This window comes from Oryzias melastigma, linkage group LG6 (genome assembly GCF_002922805.2).
Source record: "Oryzias melastigma strain HK-1 linkage group LG6, ASM292280v2, whole genome shotgun sequence".
NCBI classification, from domain to species: domain Eukaryota; kingdom Metazoa; phylum Chordata; class Actinopteri; order Beloniformes; family Adrianichthyidae; genus Oryzias; species Oryzias melastigma.
The window spans coordinates 6,287,137-6,307,558 of record NC_050517.1 but is presented as its reverse complement, the minus strand read 5'-3'; the positions used below and the strand labels follow the sequence as shown (position 1 = coordinate 6,307,558).

Below are 20,422 nucleotides of genomic sequence, written 5' to 3'. Positions count from 1 at the left end.
CCACTGAGTGGTTTGTTTCTCATGCGTGGTGTAGACCGCTAGCATGTCATTGTTGTGCAACGACTAGAAATCAACAGCAATGGAGGTCATCCAGCAGCTCTTCTTTTTCTTGATTTACCTTTCGTACATCGCGTAAAACAGGAATACCATTGTAAAGAGGAAAACAGAAACGCTAGCTTGCCTCTATACTGGTGCTTTCTAATGTCTTCACAATCAGCAGGTGGCTACAGTGACTCCGCCCCAACCGTCCCGTTCTATTTTTCTATGGACCTACAACTGATGGGGGCCCTCAAGAGGTACGGGTCGGAACTGTTTAAAGAGTCCATTTACCAATGGAATGGCTCAAAATACCATATCGAACCGGACCGTACCGGACTGTTCAGTGGTAACAGGGCTTATGAAACCGAACTTAATCCAAAAGAATGTCTGTTTTCTAGCCAGACTTAGAGACCCATTCTAATCAAAATGGTGTTTTAACGTGTTTTTGAAGCATTTTCTGATGATGGAGAAAATAATGAAGAACAAAATGTTATTTTTGAGTTTTTCTTTATTCAAATTGTTGTGAAAATGCAGTTGAAAATATCAGATTTTGAAAAACTGTGCAGGCCACAAGCTCGCCGATCCTCTCCATTCTGATCATCCACTTGCAGACAAAGATATCCATGAACGTCTTTGTTTTCCTCGTCTGAGCTGGAATCTGGATCAAAACTGTTCGGCTGGATAGAAATGATATTGTTCACCATTTTTGTTGCACCGCTAATGTTAGCTTGGAGTTGTGAGGGGTTGTAAGCTAGCGGGTAAAGAGATGAGTGATGGGAAGTGGGGGTGGGGTTGTTTTGCGTGAACAGTTCACCTACAACTCTGAGGTGAATTTCTAATGAACTCCTGCCACTCTGCAGAAACTATGTCCTAGAAAACAACACAGATTATTTAATTGTTTGCTGAAAACTGTATAATCATAAAAGACAAGTGGGAACAATTTTACAATAGATCAAAAGATGATCGGAGTGAGTCTTTGAATGTTGTGAAAGCAGGAGATTACAGATCAGATGTTTTTCTGTGAGGGAATAAAAACATCTCCTGGTATCTCCGGTGTGTTACTGACCAACAACCAAAAGGTTTAATTGTTCTGTCAATCTGCCGTAAAACCCCAGAGAGGTCAGGGATGAACAGATAAGCGTTTATTGACACTGTCAGCATCATGACACACTTCTGTTTTGTCATTTGACTGTTCTGTTTGCAGGTTTAGCTTTATCAGACTTGTTTACTCTGCCAGCTCTGAACAACCACCAATACAGGTTAATAATCAACCAGCGTGCCAGTTACAGACTCACAGTTGTTCACCCATCTTTCCCAGTTTGTCCCGAGCTCAATGTCTGCTGACTATCATTCCTGTATGAAGGAAGGTTTTCTGAGAATAAAAACATACAGCAACATCTTCAATCAGTTTATTACAGTTCTATTTGTAGAGAAAAACCAACTGATTTATTTATTTGAGTCAATCGACCTATTTCTATAGTGATTTAATTTGTAAGACAAAGTGCTTTTCAGAGAAGAAAAATGGCTTGAGGTTGAATAATTTACATTCATTGTTTCCGGGTTTGTTTTGATGCATTTCTCCCAGGTCATGTGGCGCCTCTGACTTGTATAAATAGGCTTGGCTGTTAATGTTTAAGCTTCCTTATTGCTGCGGCTGTTGTGTTCTCGTCGTATGGTGGTCCTTACAGACTAGTGTTGGATGCTCTGTCGCTCTCTGAGTCCTCGCCTGGATCCCCTATCTTCACCCCCAGTCCACTGTCCAAATCAGCATCAGCAAAGCCCACCTTCCTCTTGTAAGAAGTGCCCTCTTCTTCATCATCATCATCATCCCTGATCCTGGGTTTATTGTCTTCCTCCTCGCTGTCATGCTCGTTGTTGTCTGGGATGATGACCACCTCCTCTTTGGCATTGGGGTCAATGTCCTCCTTAAACCACACTGACTTGTAGCCGTCCTCCCCGCGCCTCTCCTTGGTCAGGATGGGTTTGACCTCCTTCTCACTGTCGGCCTTGTGGGAGTCCGTGTCACTGGTGTCCTGTGCCTGCAGGCTTTGCAGACGTGCAGAAATGATCTTGTCATAATGAGAGCCCTGGGCTGGTCGTTCGTCAGCCTTCGCGTTCAGACCCCCCGCTGGCCCACCGGAGTCCACGCCGTCTCCACCCTCATCCCTCTGGAAGGCTTCATTGGTGTACTGGATGGCCTCTTTCGGGTCGCTCGGGCCGTTTCCCAGCTGGAAGGGATGGAAACCCAGATTTTTACAGACTACTGCACAAGAGTTGATCATCAGTCCTCCAGCATAAACTTCAAAAAATCTTGAATTATTATTGTGATCAGAACATAATGACTTTATTGAACACAGATGTAAATTCTTCTCTGGATACTTATTCATCCTGTTGAACTTACTGAGCTCCTGAACATGCTGGCCTCATAGATTTTCCTCCAGTTGCCTTTATCCTTTTTCATGCGATGGAAAAGAACCCCAATCACAACCAGACACACCAAGAGAAGGACCCCCAAGGTTGCACCGAGTGCTGCCATGTCCCCCACTCTGAAGCCTCCAGGAGGGACTGCCAGAACAAAAGACAAGTTTGATGCTCCAGAAAGAACCAAAACTTACAACGAAAATGACTGGAGTTACTGCAATCTATCTGTAAAAGCCACAGATTTGCCACATTGGTTCACTTTCTCAGCACGTTTTAGTGAACACCTGCTATGAAAAGTCTATGTACATACATGTGTATGTGTGCATTCATTACTCATGTTCAAGCATTGTTATGCAAGTTTCTGCTGCCATTTTTGGGCTCTACATACAAAACGTCCAGCCATTGAACACACAATGAGAATCAAACCAGTTGAACTTTGACCAATGAGGGACTCAGATTTGGTAATGACGTGTGGCTGGTGTCCTCTTTAATTCACAGAAGTGCCAATCGTCTGAAAATGGATCTGGGAGGAGAAATGAATAAATGTGGTCTGTGCCCGGCTGGAATTCTATGACGCCAATCGGAATAGAGCTATGAAAGAAAAAACCTGGAGCAAGAGATTTGTATCACTTTGACACTTCTCACCAAGACTCTTCCAATTGAAGGGGCAGACGAGAGCCCTTCCCTGCTTGGCCAGTGTGAACTCTACCATATATGCTGAACACACATCACATTACTGGTGTGAACATGGGTTAACACGGCTCTCTCAAAAGTCCTGATGCTTACATCAGTGTCACAAACAACTACAACTCTGATTTCACCACAAAAACAAAACTCCTTAAGCTCCAGAATACTATCATTTAAGTCTTGTTTGCTTGAACTCTCTGAGAAATAAAAAAAAAAATGGTGTTGATTCATGTTTAAAGAGACAGATCTACTACAGGGATAGAGGAAGCGGTTCTGAAACACATTTCTTGAGAGCCACCATCTGCAGCTGGACCTTTAACCTTCTGAACTTTGATGATGAAAGAGGCCATGAGGCTGGAGTTAATCTGCAGAACAAAGCTCAACCAGATAAAACAGCTTCTGGTAATCAGTTATATGAAAATAGTACTGGTATTCCTCGATCAGGAATGAGGAAGTGTGTTAGACCGGGGCTGCTGGCTGAAATGGTCATACCGGTGTTGACGTTGACTCCTGGGGTTGTTGTCGGTATGTCTGTAGTGCTCTGAGGCAAAGCGCTGGTGGAGATACCTGAGAGAAGTATATTGGTTTTATGTTGTTGCTCCCAGGTTTTTTCCCTCGGAAACATTTTCACCTTAAAGTGTTCAGAAAGGCTAACTCGAGTGGGTCTGGAGACACGGTTCCAATATCAATAAACAGAAACTAGTTTGTCCAAAGAAGGCTGTAAGAGCAGACCAAAGGGAATGCAGATCACACAGAAAAAGTTCATTTGTAAATGGATGTATGTTGGCTCATATTAATGCTATTTATGGACGTGGAAAGAGGACATCAAAAATAAATTTTTTTTAGTACAACATTCAGCACTAAGTGTGGAACTAGTCGTTTCTATATTTCCATGAAGTGCTCCGACTCCTTACCTATTTTAACCTCCATGACCAGCTGTGCCGTCGCTGTTTCATCATTTGTTGTGTCTTTTGCCACAACCTAAGAATCAAATAGTGAATTAGATAAGTGATAAATCACAGCTGGATTTGTGAATTCAAATATTATGTTTTTTGAGCTTACAGTCAAATGAAAGGTGTTATCCTCAACATCATTGATCAGGAACAAGAATCCATTGACGATGACAAAGTCATTGTTTTCTTCAACTGAATACGTGATGTAAGGATTTATACCCTGTGAAGCACAAATAATATACACAGTATTACCAAAACAATCTGAAATGACAAAGATAGCAGAGCATTAAAGAAACCCCAAATCAAGCCTGACCAATGATAAGCTGAGCCTCCACTGACACCAATCAATGTTGTCCATTTAACCTTAAATTCATCCTTTCATGAGCACGTGTGGGAGGAGCATCTAGAAAGTCTTCTCAAGTCAGAGTAGTTTGAATTTCAACTAATCAAGTAAAAGTAAATGGTAGTTATCCAATAATGATTGAGTAAGAGTACAAAATTAAAGTTAATTAAAAGTAATAACAATCAATGAGTAACAGTTCAAATGTATATTTTTTGTTTTATGTATTGCATAAACTATGTTTTTTTCAGATAATGAAATGGAAACAAATACTTTAAACAGAAAAGCAGCATTCTCTTTTTTTACAGTTTATCCATCCATCTGTCTATCCATCCATCCATCCATCCATCCGTTCATCAATCCATCCATCCATCCATCCATCCATCCGTTCATCCATCCATCACTCCATACTTTCATCAATCCATCTATCCATCCATCCATCCATCCATCCGTTCATCCATCCGTTCATCAATCCATCCATCCATCCATCCATCCATCCATCCATCCATACTTTCATCAATCCATCTATCCATCCATCCGTTCATCAATCCATCCATCCATCCATCCATACTTTCATCAATCCATCCATCCATCCGTCTGTCCATCCGTTCATCCATCCATCCATCCATCCATCCATCCGTCCATCTGCCCCTCCATATTACCATATTTTGTAGCATAAATTAGCTAAAGACCAATTATCAATTTCCAGTATTTAAAATATTTTGTCCTTTAATTAATTTTTTATTTATTATTTCCCAGTTATGTTTAATCTAAGGGATTAAATGTTGCTTTAACTTCTCTTTGTATCCCTGCTGCTTTAGATAATGGTGTATTTGTCAGTAGTTCTTATGTCTTCTTTGTGGCTGTAAAGTCCAACTGTAACATTTTATTTTCCCATTCTCAAAATGATTACTGGAAAAAGAGGGGGGGGGGTTATTTTTATTTTTGTGTTACCTGACAAGTAACATGTCTGACTGCATATTTAAGAGCATATATACTGTATATATTACCCTTTAACACTCGAGCTCCAGTGTTCATCTCTTAGATTTAGCCTTTTTTAAAAAAATTGTATTAGTCGCGTTTCCATTGACTCTGAAATTTCGCAAATTGGAATTTCGATAATAAATTCTCCTAATGGAAACACCACAATTTTGAAAAAACTCGCGTTTTTCGAAAAAAGCTTTTGTGCTTAGAGGAGGTGGTATTTGGGATGTATCGAAATAGACATTTTTCGCAAAACTGTAATGGAAGCACTTTTTTCTAAATAAATGCGCTTCTCGGTATGAAGTGTCTGATCTGAGCGCTGCACAGCCGGGACACCGAGAGGTCGTGCAGCATCACAGCTCTTTAGAAATTGCGGGTCATACGGAATCGTGCAACTCCTCCTCCTCCTTTCCTCATCGCTTCACCTGCAGACACACTTTTGCAGCTTGGAGCCTGAAGTCTCGTGAGTGCGAGCGCCGTGACAGAAAGTTGAATGGATGTTGTCGTGTTTTCAAACAGAAAAAAGGTTCAGATGTTTATTTGTTAGAATGCTTTTTCTTTTAACCGCTAAACAGGCTTCTCTCTCTCCTGAGTCGAGCTGCGCTGCACACGCCCCAGACAGAGCTGTGATGTCACCCGAACGCTCCTTTTTAGTGAATCAAATAAAAAAATACTTGTTCCCATTCATCGCCGTGTTTTTAATGACTTATCGTGTGAGTTGGTTTGTGCTTTATCGCAACATTATGATTTAATGGAAACTGTGTCGAAACTGTTTTTTTCAAAATTCGTAGAATTTCGACAAAGTTTTGCACAAATATGAAATGGAAACGCAGCTATTGTTAACACAATCAACGTAACTCCATAATTCCATAATTCCTTAATTTGCACTATGTCAATGATTTTGTGTTTAGGCGTCACTGGCGGCGCCTCAGGTGTTGAGGGTTCATTTTTAGGTCTCATTTTCCTACGAATAAAGTATCCTGCTACATAACAATGCAACTTTGTAACTAATTCTAAATTACAAAAGTGATACATTTATTCAGTGTGATTTGTTCTGAAAGGCTGTGAGTTTTACCTGCACGCCAGCATAGTCTTCATCTGTAGCCAGGATCTGTAGAGCCTTTTTGTCCTGGTCTACTGCCACTGAGCCCATTGATGTGATGAGGCCTTCATAAAGAGGCTTTTGAAACTGTGGTACATGCAGGCTCTTCACCTGAACACTGATCACCACCTGGGTGGTGGCGAACTGATCCACGTTATTCTTCTGAGCAGCCTTTGGGAGACGGAATGTGAAATCAAAAGATTCATTCTGACAATTCCAAAATAAGTAAAAGTTTGTTTTTCCCCTCACCATGACTAGCAGGTTTACTTCCCCGAGTACGTCAGCTGACCTCAGCATTGTGATGTCACCTGTGCTTGGGTTGATTGCAAACAGACCATCATCATTCCCTGAAAAGCAGAACACCAGAGTTTTCTCTATCAGTCAGGATGCAACACTTCTTTTCTTAAAGTAAAAAGGCTTTTCATTGCTGCTTACCACTCAGGAATCCATATGTTATCTCCTCATTTATTCCAGTGTCTCCGTCGATGGCGTTTACTGGTCCTGGTTTCAAAGATAACACTCCAGTCTGAAGAGAATTTTTGAGCTCTTTTGAGTAGACTTTAGAGAGAGCTTTGTTGGGTTTACTCACAGCTGCTTTGACCTCTATCAGAGTAATGTCTCCATATTTAAAAGATCTCCTTTGTCTTGAAGCTGCCCCCTGTGGGGGTCACTACAGCAAATTGTCTGCCTCCTGAATGACTACACACTCAGTTGCCATATGATAAAACATAGACAATATAGTGTCTAATAATTCAATCAACTAAAAACTATGACAACGTTAGTACCGGTAAATGAAACAATCGGTATGTCTAGCAACTAGGATTTTGTATGATAATATGATTTTAACTAACAAACTAAAAGACTTTGAGTAAAAATATGAAAGGGATTAAATATGAAAATATATTTTCTTAATATTTGTGCCAAAACACTTCTAACATTCATGGTTGGAAGTCAAACGCACGGAAACAAGTTTCCTCTTTATTTCAGGTCACCTACCTCCTGCTCATTTAGGTTGACCCTTCCAGTGTATCCTGCACTTTCACAAATCACAGCTCTGCCCACAACATACTTTGTGCAGGGCTGAAACCAGGGGGGTCTGTTATCTCCATCGGATAAGGTGATCTGTATGGTCGTGGTGGCACTGAACGAAGGCCCGTCAGGTGCCGAAGCAAAGTCTGTGTCCTAAAAAACATTTAAGAGAACACAAAAATCTTTTTCACAGAACAGAAAGACAAGAGAAAGTGATCCTAAGATAATACTAACCTGAACTTCCAGCTTCAGCTGGTATTCTTTAACTGTATCATAGTCAAGATGTGCATCCACCAAGATTTCCGGGTTTGTAGGGGATTGCAGTATAAATCCAGTCTAGATAAAAGGGAACAAGGATTATATGATGCTGTTCAATATGGCATTTATCAGTGTTAGAAATCATGTTTTTATCCATTTAAATCAATTTCTGATTGTTTCATGTCTGCAGAGTCTAAAAAAGGCAGTGGATATTTGTCTGAAACCATCAGGAGAGAAAAGCAAACATCTGGTGAAGAATTAAATCGTACAGGTTCAGATGTCAGGGTGTAGTAGAGCCTCGAGTGCTGGTCGAGGTCTGTGGCAGCAAAACGACCCACAGCGGAGCCTATGGGAGACAGCTGACAAGAAAAACAAGAGTGAGGCAGAGGTCGCTGCAGGCATCATGGTAAAGTTTCAAGTGGTTTGTGTCCTTATGCTCCTCCTACCTCAGTGATCTCCTTTTGATACAGAGTCTGGTCAAAGACTGGGGGGTTGTCATTCATGTTTTCCAGAAGGACAACGATGTTAAGCGGAAACTTCAAAAATGACAAAAGACACTTAATCACTTAATGCCTTAGTCACATGTACCTGTACACAGGTTGACTCGAATGGGTTGATGGGTGTGTGGTTAGTGTGTCGTGAAGTATTTGTAAGAATAATGCAAGTTGCATGCACTAATGGCGTACGGGTGATGCCTACAACCCACTCCAGTCATTAGTAAATTGCAAGTACTAGTTCCTTACTGACTGCATGCAAATGGGCACCCACGGGGTGTACAAGTGAGACATAGGACGGCTGTAGGAGGTCCACATAAACTACACTCTAATATCAAAATTTCTAAAATTCAGGCTACAAGCATGCAATTTGCTCGCAACAGGTGCAGGGGGAGCGGGCACTTATTACGTCAACAGAACATGCTCCTTGCCAAGTCCACAAAATTTGGAGGATTAGAAAAACGGAAAAATCTTCACCACATCTTTAGTGTTAGTAACAACCTGTCGCTCCGAGCATGCCCATTGAAAAAAAGCACTTGAACATTTCTGCTCCACGCATGGGTTCATTGAGTGGTCTACGACCTAAAATTTTTGTGCGAACCACCTGCATACATCGTACAGGTTGTGACTAAGGCGCAATATGCCAGTAAAAACATACGCTGAACTCTTAATACGGTAAGAAAAGAATTGTGACAATTGCCTCTGATGGGAGGTTGGCGCCACTGTTCGACACCGGAGTCACCATCAGTGTGTGAATGTGTGTGTGAATGGGTCAGTGACTGTAAAGCGCTTTGGGCCTTCGAAGAAGGGTAGAAAAGCTGTATATATACTATATAAGTACACGCCATTAACCATTTTACCATTTAAGAAAAGAAATATGTGTAAAACACTCTTAAGAAAATCAAGCATCTGAACAAAGATGAACTCTGAAACCTCATTTGAGTCCTTTCATCTCTTTTAAAACTGGTTTGGATGGTTTTTGTTGGAATTTCATGAGCTTCTTTTAAGTCTCCATTCATACTCCATTCAAGAACTGCTGCTACAGCCTAAGAATATAAACAAGGCAGCTATGCCATGCTTATTAAATGGTGATTATCATAAAATTTGCAAAATAGACTCGAGACTCGTGCCATGAGTATTTGTGCCTTTACTGCAGTCGTTCTGGTCACCTGTGAGCTTCCTGCCCTCATCGTCCGCCTTACGATCGGGAGGGCTGGTGAGTGACACTTTTCTTACCTTCGAGACACCTGTTGCTATTAAACTAGCCGATAAAATCCTCACAACTGGAGCCGGTTCCTGGTTTGGGCTGAGTACGCCCAGAACTCTCTTGAGAAGGCATCCAGAGGGCTAACACCGTTTCAGTGACCCCTGGGTTTTCAGCCACCATTCTTCCCCTAGTCTGGGGGTCCCACGCAACTTCCAGCCATAGATGACTGGTTTCAATGCAGCAAGGAGACCTGGGAGGCAGCACATGTCCAGCTATGGCATGCTGTCTGTCATTTCCAAATACAGGCAGACTGGCGGCGGGGTGGTTGGCTCCAACATCTAGTGGACTGGGAGGGGTATGGCCCGGAAAAACATTCCTGGGTCACTCCAAACAACATCCTTGACCCCTCCCTGATCTCTGACTACCGTCTGTCAGGGTTTGGTCTTTCAGTTCCACCCCTTATCCAGATTATTAATCTGCTCTGCTACGTCCTCTCTCCAACTCCTGTCAATCAACATTCTCCCTCCAGGTCATGACCAGCTGTTTCTCATCATCCTCATCATTTATATGCCCTGTTTGGATTTTACTTCTTGCGAAGTATTGCCTAGCGCTACCTAGCAATCCTATTCTATTGTATCTTTAGCCTTTCCGTGTTTTTGACGTTTGCCTGTTTCTGTTCCCTGTCTCGCTCCACGATTTTTGACTCCTGTCTGGCTTGTGGCTATGTCTTTGTTTTGCCTTTGCCTGTTTTGCCTCCGCCTGCATATAGGTCCAAACGCCTCTGCATTCTTGTAACAATTACACTGCCTAAACTTAAGGTACATTGTTGGGGGATAGGATTGAAAAAAGTTCTTCCTACTCCATTTCAAACAACATATTGAGGTAATTTATTCTACTTCATAATTTATACAAAAAAATCCTTTGTTGTTTAGTTTTGTTATCCTTTATTGTTTTCTATGTATTGTTCAAAATAAATGACTAACAACAACAAGAACATGTTCTAACTTCTAACTTATTTTCTCATCATTATGTGCTTTTTTTTTTTTTTACCCTTTCAGGACTTTTGAAAAGTGTTTTCATTCTCACAAATGCATTTAAACAATCCAGTGATGGACTGAATGAAGGGTGAATAATATAAACTGAATGTGGTCAACGAATATGTGGAACTTAATTACTAAAAATGCCAAAGCGACTTGCAAAATGCCTAAAGTTGTTGAAGGTTGGTTTGGAAAAATGTTCTATTGCTAAAAAAGTTTGTCTAAAACAGCAAAGAACCTGTATTATGCTAGGTGTAAGTGTCAAAATTGCTTAAATAACCTATTTTTTGAAATGACTAAAATGGCTAATCATGCTAAATCAAAAGTTAATGCAAAATTAGAAAAACTTGAACAGTCTCTACATCAGCCAACCCCATCTCTATATCAGCTAGCTTATGTATTGCTTAAATAACAGTTCAGCAGCAAATTATCTTAAATACACAAATAAATAAATAAAAATAATTATTCTAAGTTAGCCAAACAAGGTAGCAGAATGTTGGCACAAAGATTGAATGGCAAATTAGCATAAACAAGTGGAAGAATGTCTAAATTAGATAATCTGTTGACTCATATGCTATAAAAGCTAAACACCAGATTAGCTAAAGGAGCTTGCACAATGCTAATAAAAATCATTAAAAAAACACCAGAAAACCTAAATGACCTTAAAGAGCGATCATGATGATAATATAAAGGTTTAATGCTAAGGTATTGGATTCAGCTCATGCAAACTGGATTGAGCCCAAAGTTGTGTAATCAAGTGGATGTGTAATGAATTTACAATATTATGAAAAGTTATTTTTCTAAGTGAAAGATGTTTTTCCTTATTATGTGAGACGATCAATTTAAAAAGTAGCAAGTTCTTATTTTGATTTTTTGAAAATTTGACATAACTTGATAAAGTAGGCGGCCGTGGTGCAGCGGTAAGGCGATTGACTCCTGAAAGGAAAATTGCGGGTTCGATTCCAGTTTTTCCAGCCACATGTGTTGAAGTGTCCTTGGGTAAGACACTAAACCCTCAAATTGCCTCTGGTAGGAGGTTGGCGCCAGTGTTCGGCAGCGGAGTCGCCTCCAGTGTGTGAATGTGTGAATGGGTCTGTGACTGTGATGCGCTTTGGGCCTTCAAGGAAGATAGAAAAGTGCTGGGAAAAACTGTTGCTTCTTGGAGCCAGTCTTACCAGAAGACCTGTTTCTGTCTTTGTGCATAAAATCTCGACTGCATAGCTCGAGGTTGTCTGAAATAAACAAAAACAAAACAAAAACACACAGATAGACTTGACTTTTTGCTTAATGTTTGAGTTTGGAGCTTCACTTCAGTCATATAGAAGCAGTACCTCGTAGTCCAGAACTCTAGCAGCTCTCAACTGGTTTCCATCGAGTCTAAATGGGTAATCTGGGTCTGAAGGTGACTTTAAGGCGAGTGTCACTCCTGCCTCGACGGTGATTGTTGTCACAACGTCATCCACTTCGTTGTTTTCTGGAAAATTGATGGGGCTAGAAGGAACTGAACAAACTGTTGGGAGAGAAGACATTATCTTAGTCACAGACTGACTGCCGGCACATCTTCATCTCTCCTGAAAGAACTACTCTTCCACTTACAGTGTTTTTCTAAAGTCTATTAAGAGCTTTCAGAGCGTTGTCATTTGGAAAGTTCCCCCAAAGGAGTCTCAGACGTGACATGTAGATGAGTTTGAGCTAAAGCGCTGATTAGAACATGATGACACACTTCTGTGTAATGGGAGAGTCATACCAGACATATTTAGTTTATCTGCAATTGGAAGAAATCTAAAGAACGAAAGATGTTAAATGTTTACAATTTGTTTTTTAACAAGAATCAGGAAATCAACCTGTTACTGATCTACAAAGTCCTCCTGGATCATAAAAGCTATTATTGTGTGACCGTGCATTTAGACAGACGTTACAAATCTTCCAAAAGAAAAGGAAATAACCTCTTTTGTCCTTTGTTGAGGCTGCAGCAGAACAACATAGTTAACCCTTTAACACCTGAGGCATCGCTGGTGACGCTTAAACACAAAATATTTAACATACTGTAATTTCAATAAACTCAAACTCAACCATTAACCATCAACATCTCAAAGAGCCACTTTTCTCCTTCAGAATCTTCTGGAATTATGTTGATCCTGTTAATGGTTGAAAAGTTACATTAAATCAAAACATAAACACTGGAGCTCTGGTGTTAAAGGGTTAAAGAGGCTGAACAAACTGTTAATGCAGACTGCTCAGTTTTTGGTTTGCTGTTCCAAAAGGATGAAAACAATCATTTCAACACGAAGCATCACACACGTATGAGCACCTACAACAGGTATGAAGACTGTAGGACTGCTTAGCTCTTACAGCCTTTTTCCCAAGTGTTCAGCCAATATCATTTCATAAAAACAAACCATATAGAAAATGTAATTTTAACCAACAAACAGAAGCAAAAATGTGTCTTGTTATTTGGCACTGCGGTGCGTCAAGAGTTAAAAAAATCTGAACTTTCCAGAAGATGAGGCGTTGTGTGAACCAATCAGGGCCTCAGCTTTGGGCATGTGATGTGTTCAGTGATGTGATCAGCGGATAGAGACTAAATCAAACATGGAGAGATTATGATCATTCTTGTCCCAAACTTTTTGATATTGTTCTTATTTGCATTGAGACAATATCAATAAAGTCCTCTAATTTTATTCTTATTTTTGAATTTTTGCCTCTTTGGACTAATGGGAGGGGTACAACAAGTTGTCAAACAGGGTCACAGAGACACAGAGGTACCGCTGAAAGCTCCTGTTATTCATCTCTGAATGATCTCATGGTTACCTGTACTTTTGTGGAGCTCTTTACAATAAATAAACTTGATTTCTCAACATCCTCACTGTCTTCTGTGCATAGGTAATGAGATATACTCATGTAGCCATCAGGCTAAAAACACTTGGTGGTAGCTCCTCCCACATGTGTCTGGACCATAAGGTTTTTATACACACATTTTTGGACAGGTGTTTAGAAGCAAATTCGCCACATGCAACAACAAAGGCGGCCGAATTACAAATTGCATCTGGTATAAACACAGATTAACCAGCTCCTTGAGCGGTCGAGGCGAGATTTGGTGGAGGGTTGAAAAAATGAAAAATTCGTGTGACACACCTGAGTCTCACCTGCTTCTCTCTTACTTGCCCTTTTGTGTTGTTCAAGTGTTTATCCTGACCTGACGTTCACGGCATACCCAAAGAAAAATCAGCAAATGCTCATGTCGTCACATATTGACGTTTGGGTAAGGCCCCTTCCCCGTGACTTTTTGACATTTTAGATGTCCCCAACTCGTCGTTTTTTGACATACTGGCTGTTCATAAAATCAAGGGTCCGCAACCCTTCGGGACGCAGTACTGGATGCAGTACTGGATGCCCACTGGTCCTTGGGGTGCATCCAGTACCAGCCCTCTAACCTCAACCTGGTAAAGGTTCGTGTCCAATACTGTGTCCGGTTCACACCCAATACCATGTCTGGTACCGGTTCAGGTCCAGTGTAGAGTTAGGGTACCAGGTTTGGGTACCGGTGCGCTATGGGTCGTGATACTGGACTGATTCTGGTTCACAGCCCGGAGGTTGGACACCCGTGATTTAATGGGAACAGCCAGTAAGTTGAAAAAAGATGACTTGGGGACACCCAAAATGTCTAAAAGTGACGCGGAGGGGTCCTTAATCAAATGTCATAAACCAATACATCAACGTTTCTCTCTACGACCTCACAGAATGGTCTGCAATCTAAATATTTCTTGCCCCATACAGGTTTGACCATTTTCATCTGCAGACAGCCTGTAGAGACACACAAGGGCAGCTGTGACGAAGACATTACTACTTCTAGCTTTCAATAGAACGTGTTCTTGCCAATTAATACAGATTTTTTTTATATCCTTCATTTTCCAATAGTTTTTTACTCGACAGTTCTGCACATTTTGATTTTTAAAGTCTGTCTTTTCCTTGTTCCTTTTTTTTCTATACAAATAAACATTTAAAAAATCTTATTTTATTTGTCACTTACACATCATTTATTGGAGGATACTTCAATAGGTTTCTGAACAAAGACACAAAGCTTCAGGAAAGGCAAAAAAAGTGAACTTACTATCAGCAGCTTCAGAGGACTCCAAAGACAAAATGAAGAACCACAAACTGAAGACTGTGACCAAAGCGAATCGCGAAGTGCCGTCCATCTCTGTTCTGTGATCGAGTGTGTTTGTGCTCTGCTTCCCTGATCATGGCATAGCTGCAGTGGACTTTCACCGGTCATAAAAACCGTACATAGACACCTGTTTGCTGAGAAGTCATATAGTGCATCAACTTAGCTGATTAGATTTTATTTCAAGGGTTTGATGGGAGGCACATTACAATACTGTCATATTTTGTTCTGCCTTCACCTCTTTGGTCCTTTGCCCTTCATGGGACACACCTAACATAAAAACTCATAAACAGCCGTCAGGGCTGTAAAGTGAAGGCAAATGAGAATAAAAACAAAGAGAATCTAAAAAAACTCACTAAAACAACCAAAGAATATTTTTCTTTCATGCATTTCTTGATACTTCCATGTACTTCTTCAGTCTCACGCTACAATGATATGAAGCAAAGTGACGACGGCAATGGAGAGGAATGTTGACCATCTGCCTCAGAGTCCTGACCAGTCTGGTGGAAAAATATGACCTTTTTCCTTCTTCACTCACTTCCCACACAAAGTACACAACAATGACTGTATATTTACAGTGTTCCGAAAGTACCTCCAAGAAATCCAAATCCCATAGACTTTTAATGAGAAGTAGTTATTACTCATTCCATTTGTCAGAATAATCTTTCATGCGCTGATACATTCTTCTCAACATCTTCTTTCTAATCTTAATTTTTTTATCAGATATTTGTTTTAATTGAAAGTTATTCAAGTTATAAACTGACCTATCAGATCCCTCAGTAAAAGCATGTAGTCCTCGCTGGCCCCCCCCCCCCTCCAACGTTTGATTGACAGATTGTCCGATCCGCTTTCATTGGGAGGGGTTTGGACTTCAAACAAACTCTCTCATGATTGGTGACAGTAGTTCCTCTAAAAACTTGACTCAGACCGACGCGGACCTATCACTGCGGTCTGGAAAATTATTTTCGTATTTAGCCTTATTTTGATGGAGGTAAAGCATTTTCTATGGGTGACATGACAATAACTTTTATTTAACTAATTACTTTTCCAAACCTAGTTTTTGTTACTCACTTTCTCATTAACCAACTCGAGGAGGCTAACAGAGAGCTACCTCAACCAGACCCAGAGCTGAAGACTTAAAATAACTCACATCATTTCTATGGCCATTACTATTCAACTATTTAAAGAACAAACATTTAAAACTCATTGAAATGTAAAGGTGTAATGATTCATTGGCGAATCAATTTCTGTTCTTCCGATGCAACCAGAGTCATTTGTCTTAGTCTGAACTGAATCAACCTATGCAGTTAAAATGTTTTATTTATGTTTATTTTCATTTATCATTTGGATTCAGACTTTGTAGGTTTATTTTACTTTAGGGTAAAAACGACTAAGTACTATCACTGCAGACACACACGTGATGAAGCAAAAACTGATCAACCATCATTCCAGTCCAATGTGTGGAAACACTTTAAATTCAACAAAGTCATGTGACCATACAGTCTGGTAGGATGTTCTAATTGAATTATTCTGATGTGGAAAAACAACAACTTTATCAAACTAAAATGTGAATGGATTTGACATGTATTCTTGTTTACATGTTTGTTTGTTTGTACACATGTTTAATTTACACTTGATTATCTTGACGAAATACAAGGAATCTGGAAAACTTCACCTGCACTGTTCAGTACCGGGTATTTCTGTCCTAATTCATTCAGGTCAGTGAATCAGATCCTTTAAAATGAACCAAAATCAAGAGATAATTGAATTAGCAAAGACAAAAACTGAATTAAATTGTTACACTGAACATAAGACTGCTCTTGTGAAATCCTCAACCAGCATTGGACTATTCCGACAACAGCAAGTTAGCAAGTAGAAAAACACTTCCAAGAGATTTAAAAAAGTGGATTTAATGGAGCTGCTAAAAAAATGAAAAGGAAAAGAGAGAGCAAGAAATTTGTTACCACCCTCACAAAAGTGCTGGAAGATGAAATAGGAAAAAACACATTTAAATGAACTCAAAAAGAAGATAAAGAAGGCCAAGAAACAGAACAGGAAGGGGAAGACATCCCTTCATGGTATCCCATTCTCATTTTTCTATTTAAATAAAGAAAATACAGGGGGTTGTCATTTGTTTCTACAAGAAACTGAGTGGATAAATAATTCATCTAGTTCATAATTATGTTAAAAAGTTACAGTTTTAAAATTTTCAGCATTCATTTTTAGTGTTCAATAATAGTGTTTATCCTGTTCGGCCCTCGACCTAAGATGTGTTTTGGATTTTGGGCCCTTATGTGATTGAGGTTGACACCCCTGCCTTCAGAGCATCACATTTACCTCCACCCCCCCACCCCCTCTGTAAGATTCTGGATCTTAGTGCTGATGCATCATCTCCAACAACATCAGGAAGTGCCGGGCTCCGTTGGCCTTCCCCTCCAGCCGGCCTGCATCAGAGAGGCTGAGCAGACACCAGGCTGCAGGTCCTGGGGTGTTGACCCCACAGTCCTGAGGGTCTGTGTGGGGTTCTGCTGCACCTCTTCAATCACAGCTTCTGAACACTGCCCGAATGATTCACTTCCTATGAAATCTCCTCCGTCTGACTTTAGTAACTCCAAGCTTATTAAACGGTCAAGTTTCTTTTTGCTGATCACCATGAATCAGGTCATGGAACAGGATCCAGTCTGCAGCTCTTTCTTTCTTCAGCTGGTTCATAGCATTTAGCTAACAGCGTCAGCATGCAGCATTTAAACTTTCATTATCGCAGCTAATGTAGTTTTTCCTGTCATGTTTGCAGCTCCTTCCATGACTGTTTCCACAGAGCACAAACAAATTTCATTATGTCACCTCCAGACCAAATTATGAAAGTAGCTCGATATTAAATTTGATTCTGGAGTCGCTGCTCTTTAGTTTCCTAAAGGTCTGAATGCAGATAATGTCCCAATGAACCACACACACACCACGTTTAAACTCCTCATGACATATTTTGTTTTAATAACAAATACATGAAAATATGACATTACGTGAATGTACAGAGGTTGATTTGAAAGCATCTTCATCCTCCAGCTGCTACAGGTCTGTGGGCCAGTTGTTGTAGACTGAGGGACACATGTACTGTTTCAGCAGCGAGTTCACCTTCTCCACGTCTCCCCCAACACCACTGTGGAGAGGAAGGTTTTCAGGAGGTCAATGTGAAGGGAGGAGTGAGCTGATGAAGGAAATAGTGTTTCTGTGCAAGGCATCAGGTTATAGAATAAACTGATAAAAGATAATAGATTAAAAAAACTGTAAAACAACAAATGCTCAGACAATATAAACTGTATGAACTATAAAGATATTGGGAAAAGGTTTTATTTAAAGGAATTCTGAGGCATTTCATGTATCTTGTTGATTTTTCATTTTGTTGTATGTTTTGTTTTTGTTTTTATCTGTCAGCTTTTGTTGCCTTAACCAACCGTTTGATGTATTTATTTAGTATTACAGAAATATATATTTGGTTAAGATAGTTCAGTTGGTTGGAGGTACTAGGTTTTCTTCTTTCTGTCCTCTTTCATTTTCACAAAAGTCAAGAATAATTTATTGTTGTGTGCTATGAAAAAGAGCTAAATAGTCAAATAAATAAATAAAATAAATAATGAAAAAATCATCCGACTCAAGTCAACATGGGTTATTTTCTCATTTCTCTTGCCCTGTGTGCAGGAAATGTTTGACATTTCTCAAAATGTTTCAAGACCAAAGAAAAAAAGGATGTTAAAGTCCCTCTCTGAGCATCTTTTGATGTATTTTCAGAGAGTTCCCAGTGGTTTTTAGTGCTGTTTTTAGCCACAAATAAACCCGTCATTTTCTAAAACATAGTTTCTGCAGAGCGACAGGAGTTCATTAGACAGCTGTGGGCAGGACTATTGACATGAAGTAATTCTCCTTCATTTCCCATCATCCCTCTGCTCCGTATACCCCAACCTTACATTAGCTATCCAGTCGTACAGTTCTGATCCAGATTCCAGTTCAGACCAGGAAAACAAAGACGTTCATGGATCTATTTGACTGTAAGTGGGTGGATCAGAATGGGGCGGGGCGGGGCAGGGAGATGTGGTGCGCCCAGCATATTTTTTGTGTCACAAATACGATCTGTTTTCAACTGATATTTTTGTCTGCTCCTGTCATTTGAATACATAAAAGTCAGAAATGCAATTTCAATCTAAATTTTCTTAATATTTGTCCAAAAATGCCACAAGAACAGGTTAATAATACTATTCTCATTGGAGTGGATTTTTTAAAGTGATCTCAAGTTTCTTTCCTCGAGATAAATGTCTCATTCTTAGTTAATTTTGACTGTAAGTAGCGAGTACTTCAACTCTTTACTCTAAAATTCTTTGTTGTTTAGACTGAGATGTTTAGTGTCGTATTCCACACCTCTTTTTGACTCCCTGCATGCGACGCAGGAAGGCGCAGATGGAGCTGTGCTTGGCTTTAGAACGGAGAAACTCAGCGTATCGGTTGGAGAACTCGATGTCTCCCAGCTGCCTCCTGCGATCTAAACCAAAGGACAGAAGCTGCCTGGAAAACAAGCAGAGGGAAAGAATGCATGACCAGCATGCTTCCAAATGCCGTCTCAGTTTTCACAGTTTTGTCTTCAACCGCACCATCACAGCTTTCTGATCTTTTCTTACAAAAAAACAACAGTGACCAATTTAACACTGTAGGTTCTTCAGGGTGAAATAATAAAATATTATTCTCTAAATTTCCTAAAAGAAAAAAGTCACTAATTCTCATTGATTCAGAGTGACTCAGAGTTCTGCAGGAACCAGCATTATCTGGTAATTGAGAGAGCATCCATTTGAGAAGGTCACAGACTCGTGTGTGGTGTAACGCACCTGAAGGTGGCCTCGAGTAGAGGATCTGTCGCTGTTTCTGGCACAGACCACAGTGCATTCAGGTGTCGGACTTGTGTCAAGAAACGCGCTTCGTCTTCATCCCTGTGAGACACGCCACACGCATGTAAAGAAGAAAAAAAGAGTAGTGTCGCTTCAACGACGACAACAAGCAGCCTCCTCCCACCTTTCAGACCAAGGGTCTCAAACTGCCGGCCCCAGGGCCATTTACGGCCCCCAAGTGGGTATTTTCCTGCCTTAATATGAAAGTTTAATGTTGGTGCAGCCCGTGAGTTTTGTATGAGTGGCACTTTTATATTGCTGTGTGTGGAGCTGACGAGCCAACCAATCACAGTGGGGTATAGAGCTCTTGGGGGCGTGACATCGACCGGGGCTTGAAGCAAGGAAACCTTTCGGGAAGGAAACCTGACACCCACCTCCCCCAAGCACATTCATGAGTTCCTTACTTTTTGCTTTTTAGAAAGTGACATTTTGTAATTTTCTCAATACATGCAGCCAGTGCTGTACGGGGGTCCAAAAATGTGTTTTTGAAACCACTGTCTATATTTTGGGTCCATTGTCCATGTCTACAGAACAAGTTTGTTGATTATTTGCTCATGTCTATGTACTACTAAGTAGGGGCTGCCAAAAACGATTATTTTAATAGTCGACTAATCACTGTTTATTTTTCTAACTAGTAAGACTAATGGGGTCATGCATAAAGTGGATGTAAAGCACACATCTAAACCATCATTAGCTTTAAACTAACTAAAAATAAAGACATATATGGCTTGTTAAACTTTTAATGAATGATGCTCCCTCTGTCCTTCATTAGTTT

General features: G+C 40.3%; 1 protein-coding gene across 3 annotated transcripts; it reads right to left on the bottom strand.

Moving 5' to 3' along the window:
* Positions 1–1,432: 1,432 nt before the first annotated feature.
* cdhr5b (cadherin-related family member 5b) lies at positions 1,433–14,839 on the bottom strand. 3 transcript variants are annotated; one of them, XM_024261945.2, is made up of 15 exons: positions 14,663–14,839; positions 11,883–12,061; positions 11,727–11,783; positions 8,260–8,349; positions 8,083–8,172; positions 7,790–7,891; positions 7,523–7,708; positions 6,962–7,052; positions 6,776–6,873; positions 6,500–6,697; positions 4,210–4,320; positions 4,062–4,128; positions 3,640–3,714; positions 2,441–2,604; positions 1,433–2,267 (listed from the first exon to the last, which is right to left on the bottom strand). In XM_024261945.2, exons 1-15 carry the CDS (start codon positions 14,748–14,750, stop codon positions 1,722–1,724), a joined length of 2,142 nt encoding a protein of 713 aa, XP_024117713.1. In that variant the 5' UTR covers positions 14,751–14,839; the 3' UTR covers positions 1,433–1,721. The 3 variants fall into 3 exon arrangements, with proteins under 3 accessions (XP_024117713.1, XP_036068109.1, XP_024117714.1); XM_036212216.1 differs by lacking the exon at positions 14,663–14,839 and adding an exon at positions 12,148–12,581; XM_024261946.2 differs by lacking the exon at positions 3,640–3,714 and having other exon boundaries at positions 14,663–14,828.
* Positions 14,840–20,422: the final 5,583 nt, after the last annotated feature.

What these genes read in the sequence shown, in the direction of transcription:
- cdhr5b (XM_024261945.2), bottom strand. Translation starts at nt 14,750, where the DNA reads ATGGACGGCACTTCGCGATTCGCTTTGGTCACAGTCTTCAGTTTGTGG. An exon ending in TCAACCTAAATGAGCAGGAG is followed by an intron (nt 7,053 to 7,522) that starts GTAGGTGACCTG and finishes AATTCTCTTCAG; the next exon opens with ACTGGAGTGTTATCTTTGAA. An exon ending in AGGAGTCAACGTCAACACCG is followed by an intron (nt 2,605 to 3,639) that starts GTATGACCATTT and finishes TTGTTCTGGCAG; the next exon opens with TCCCTCCTGGAGGCTTCAGA.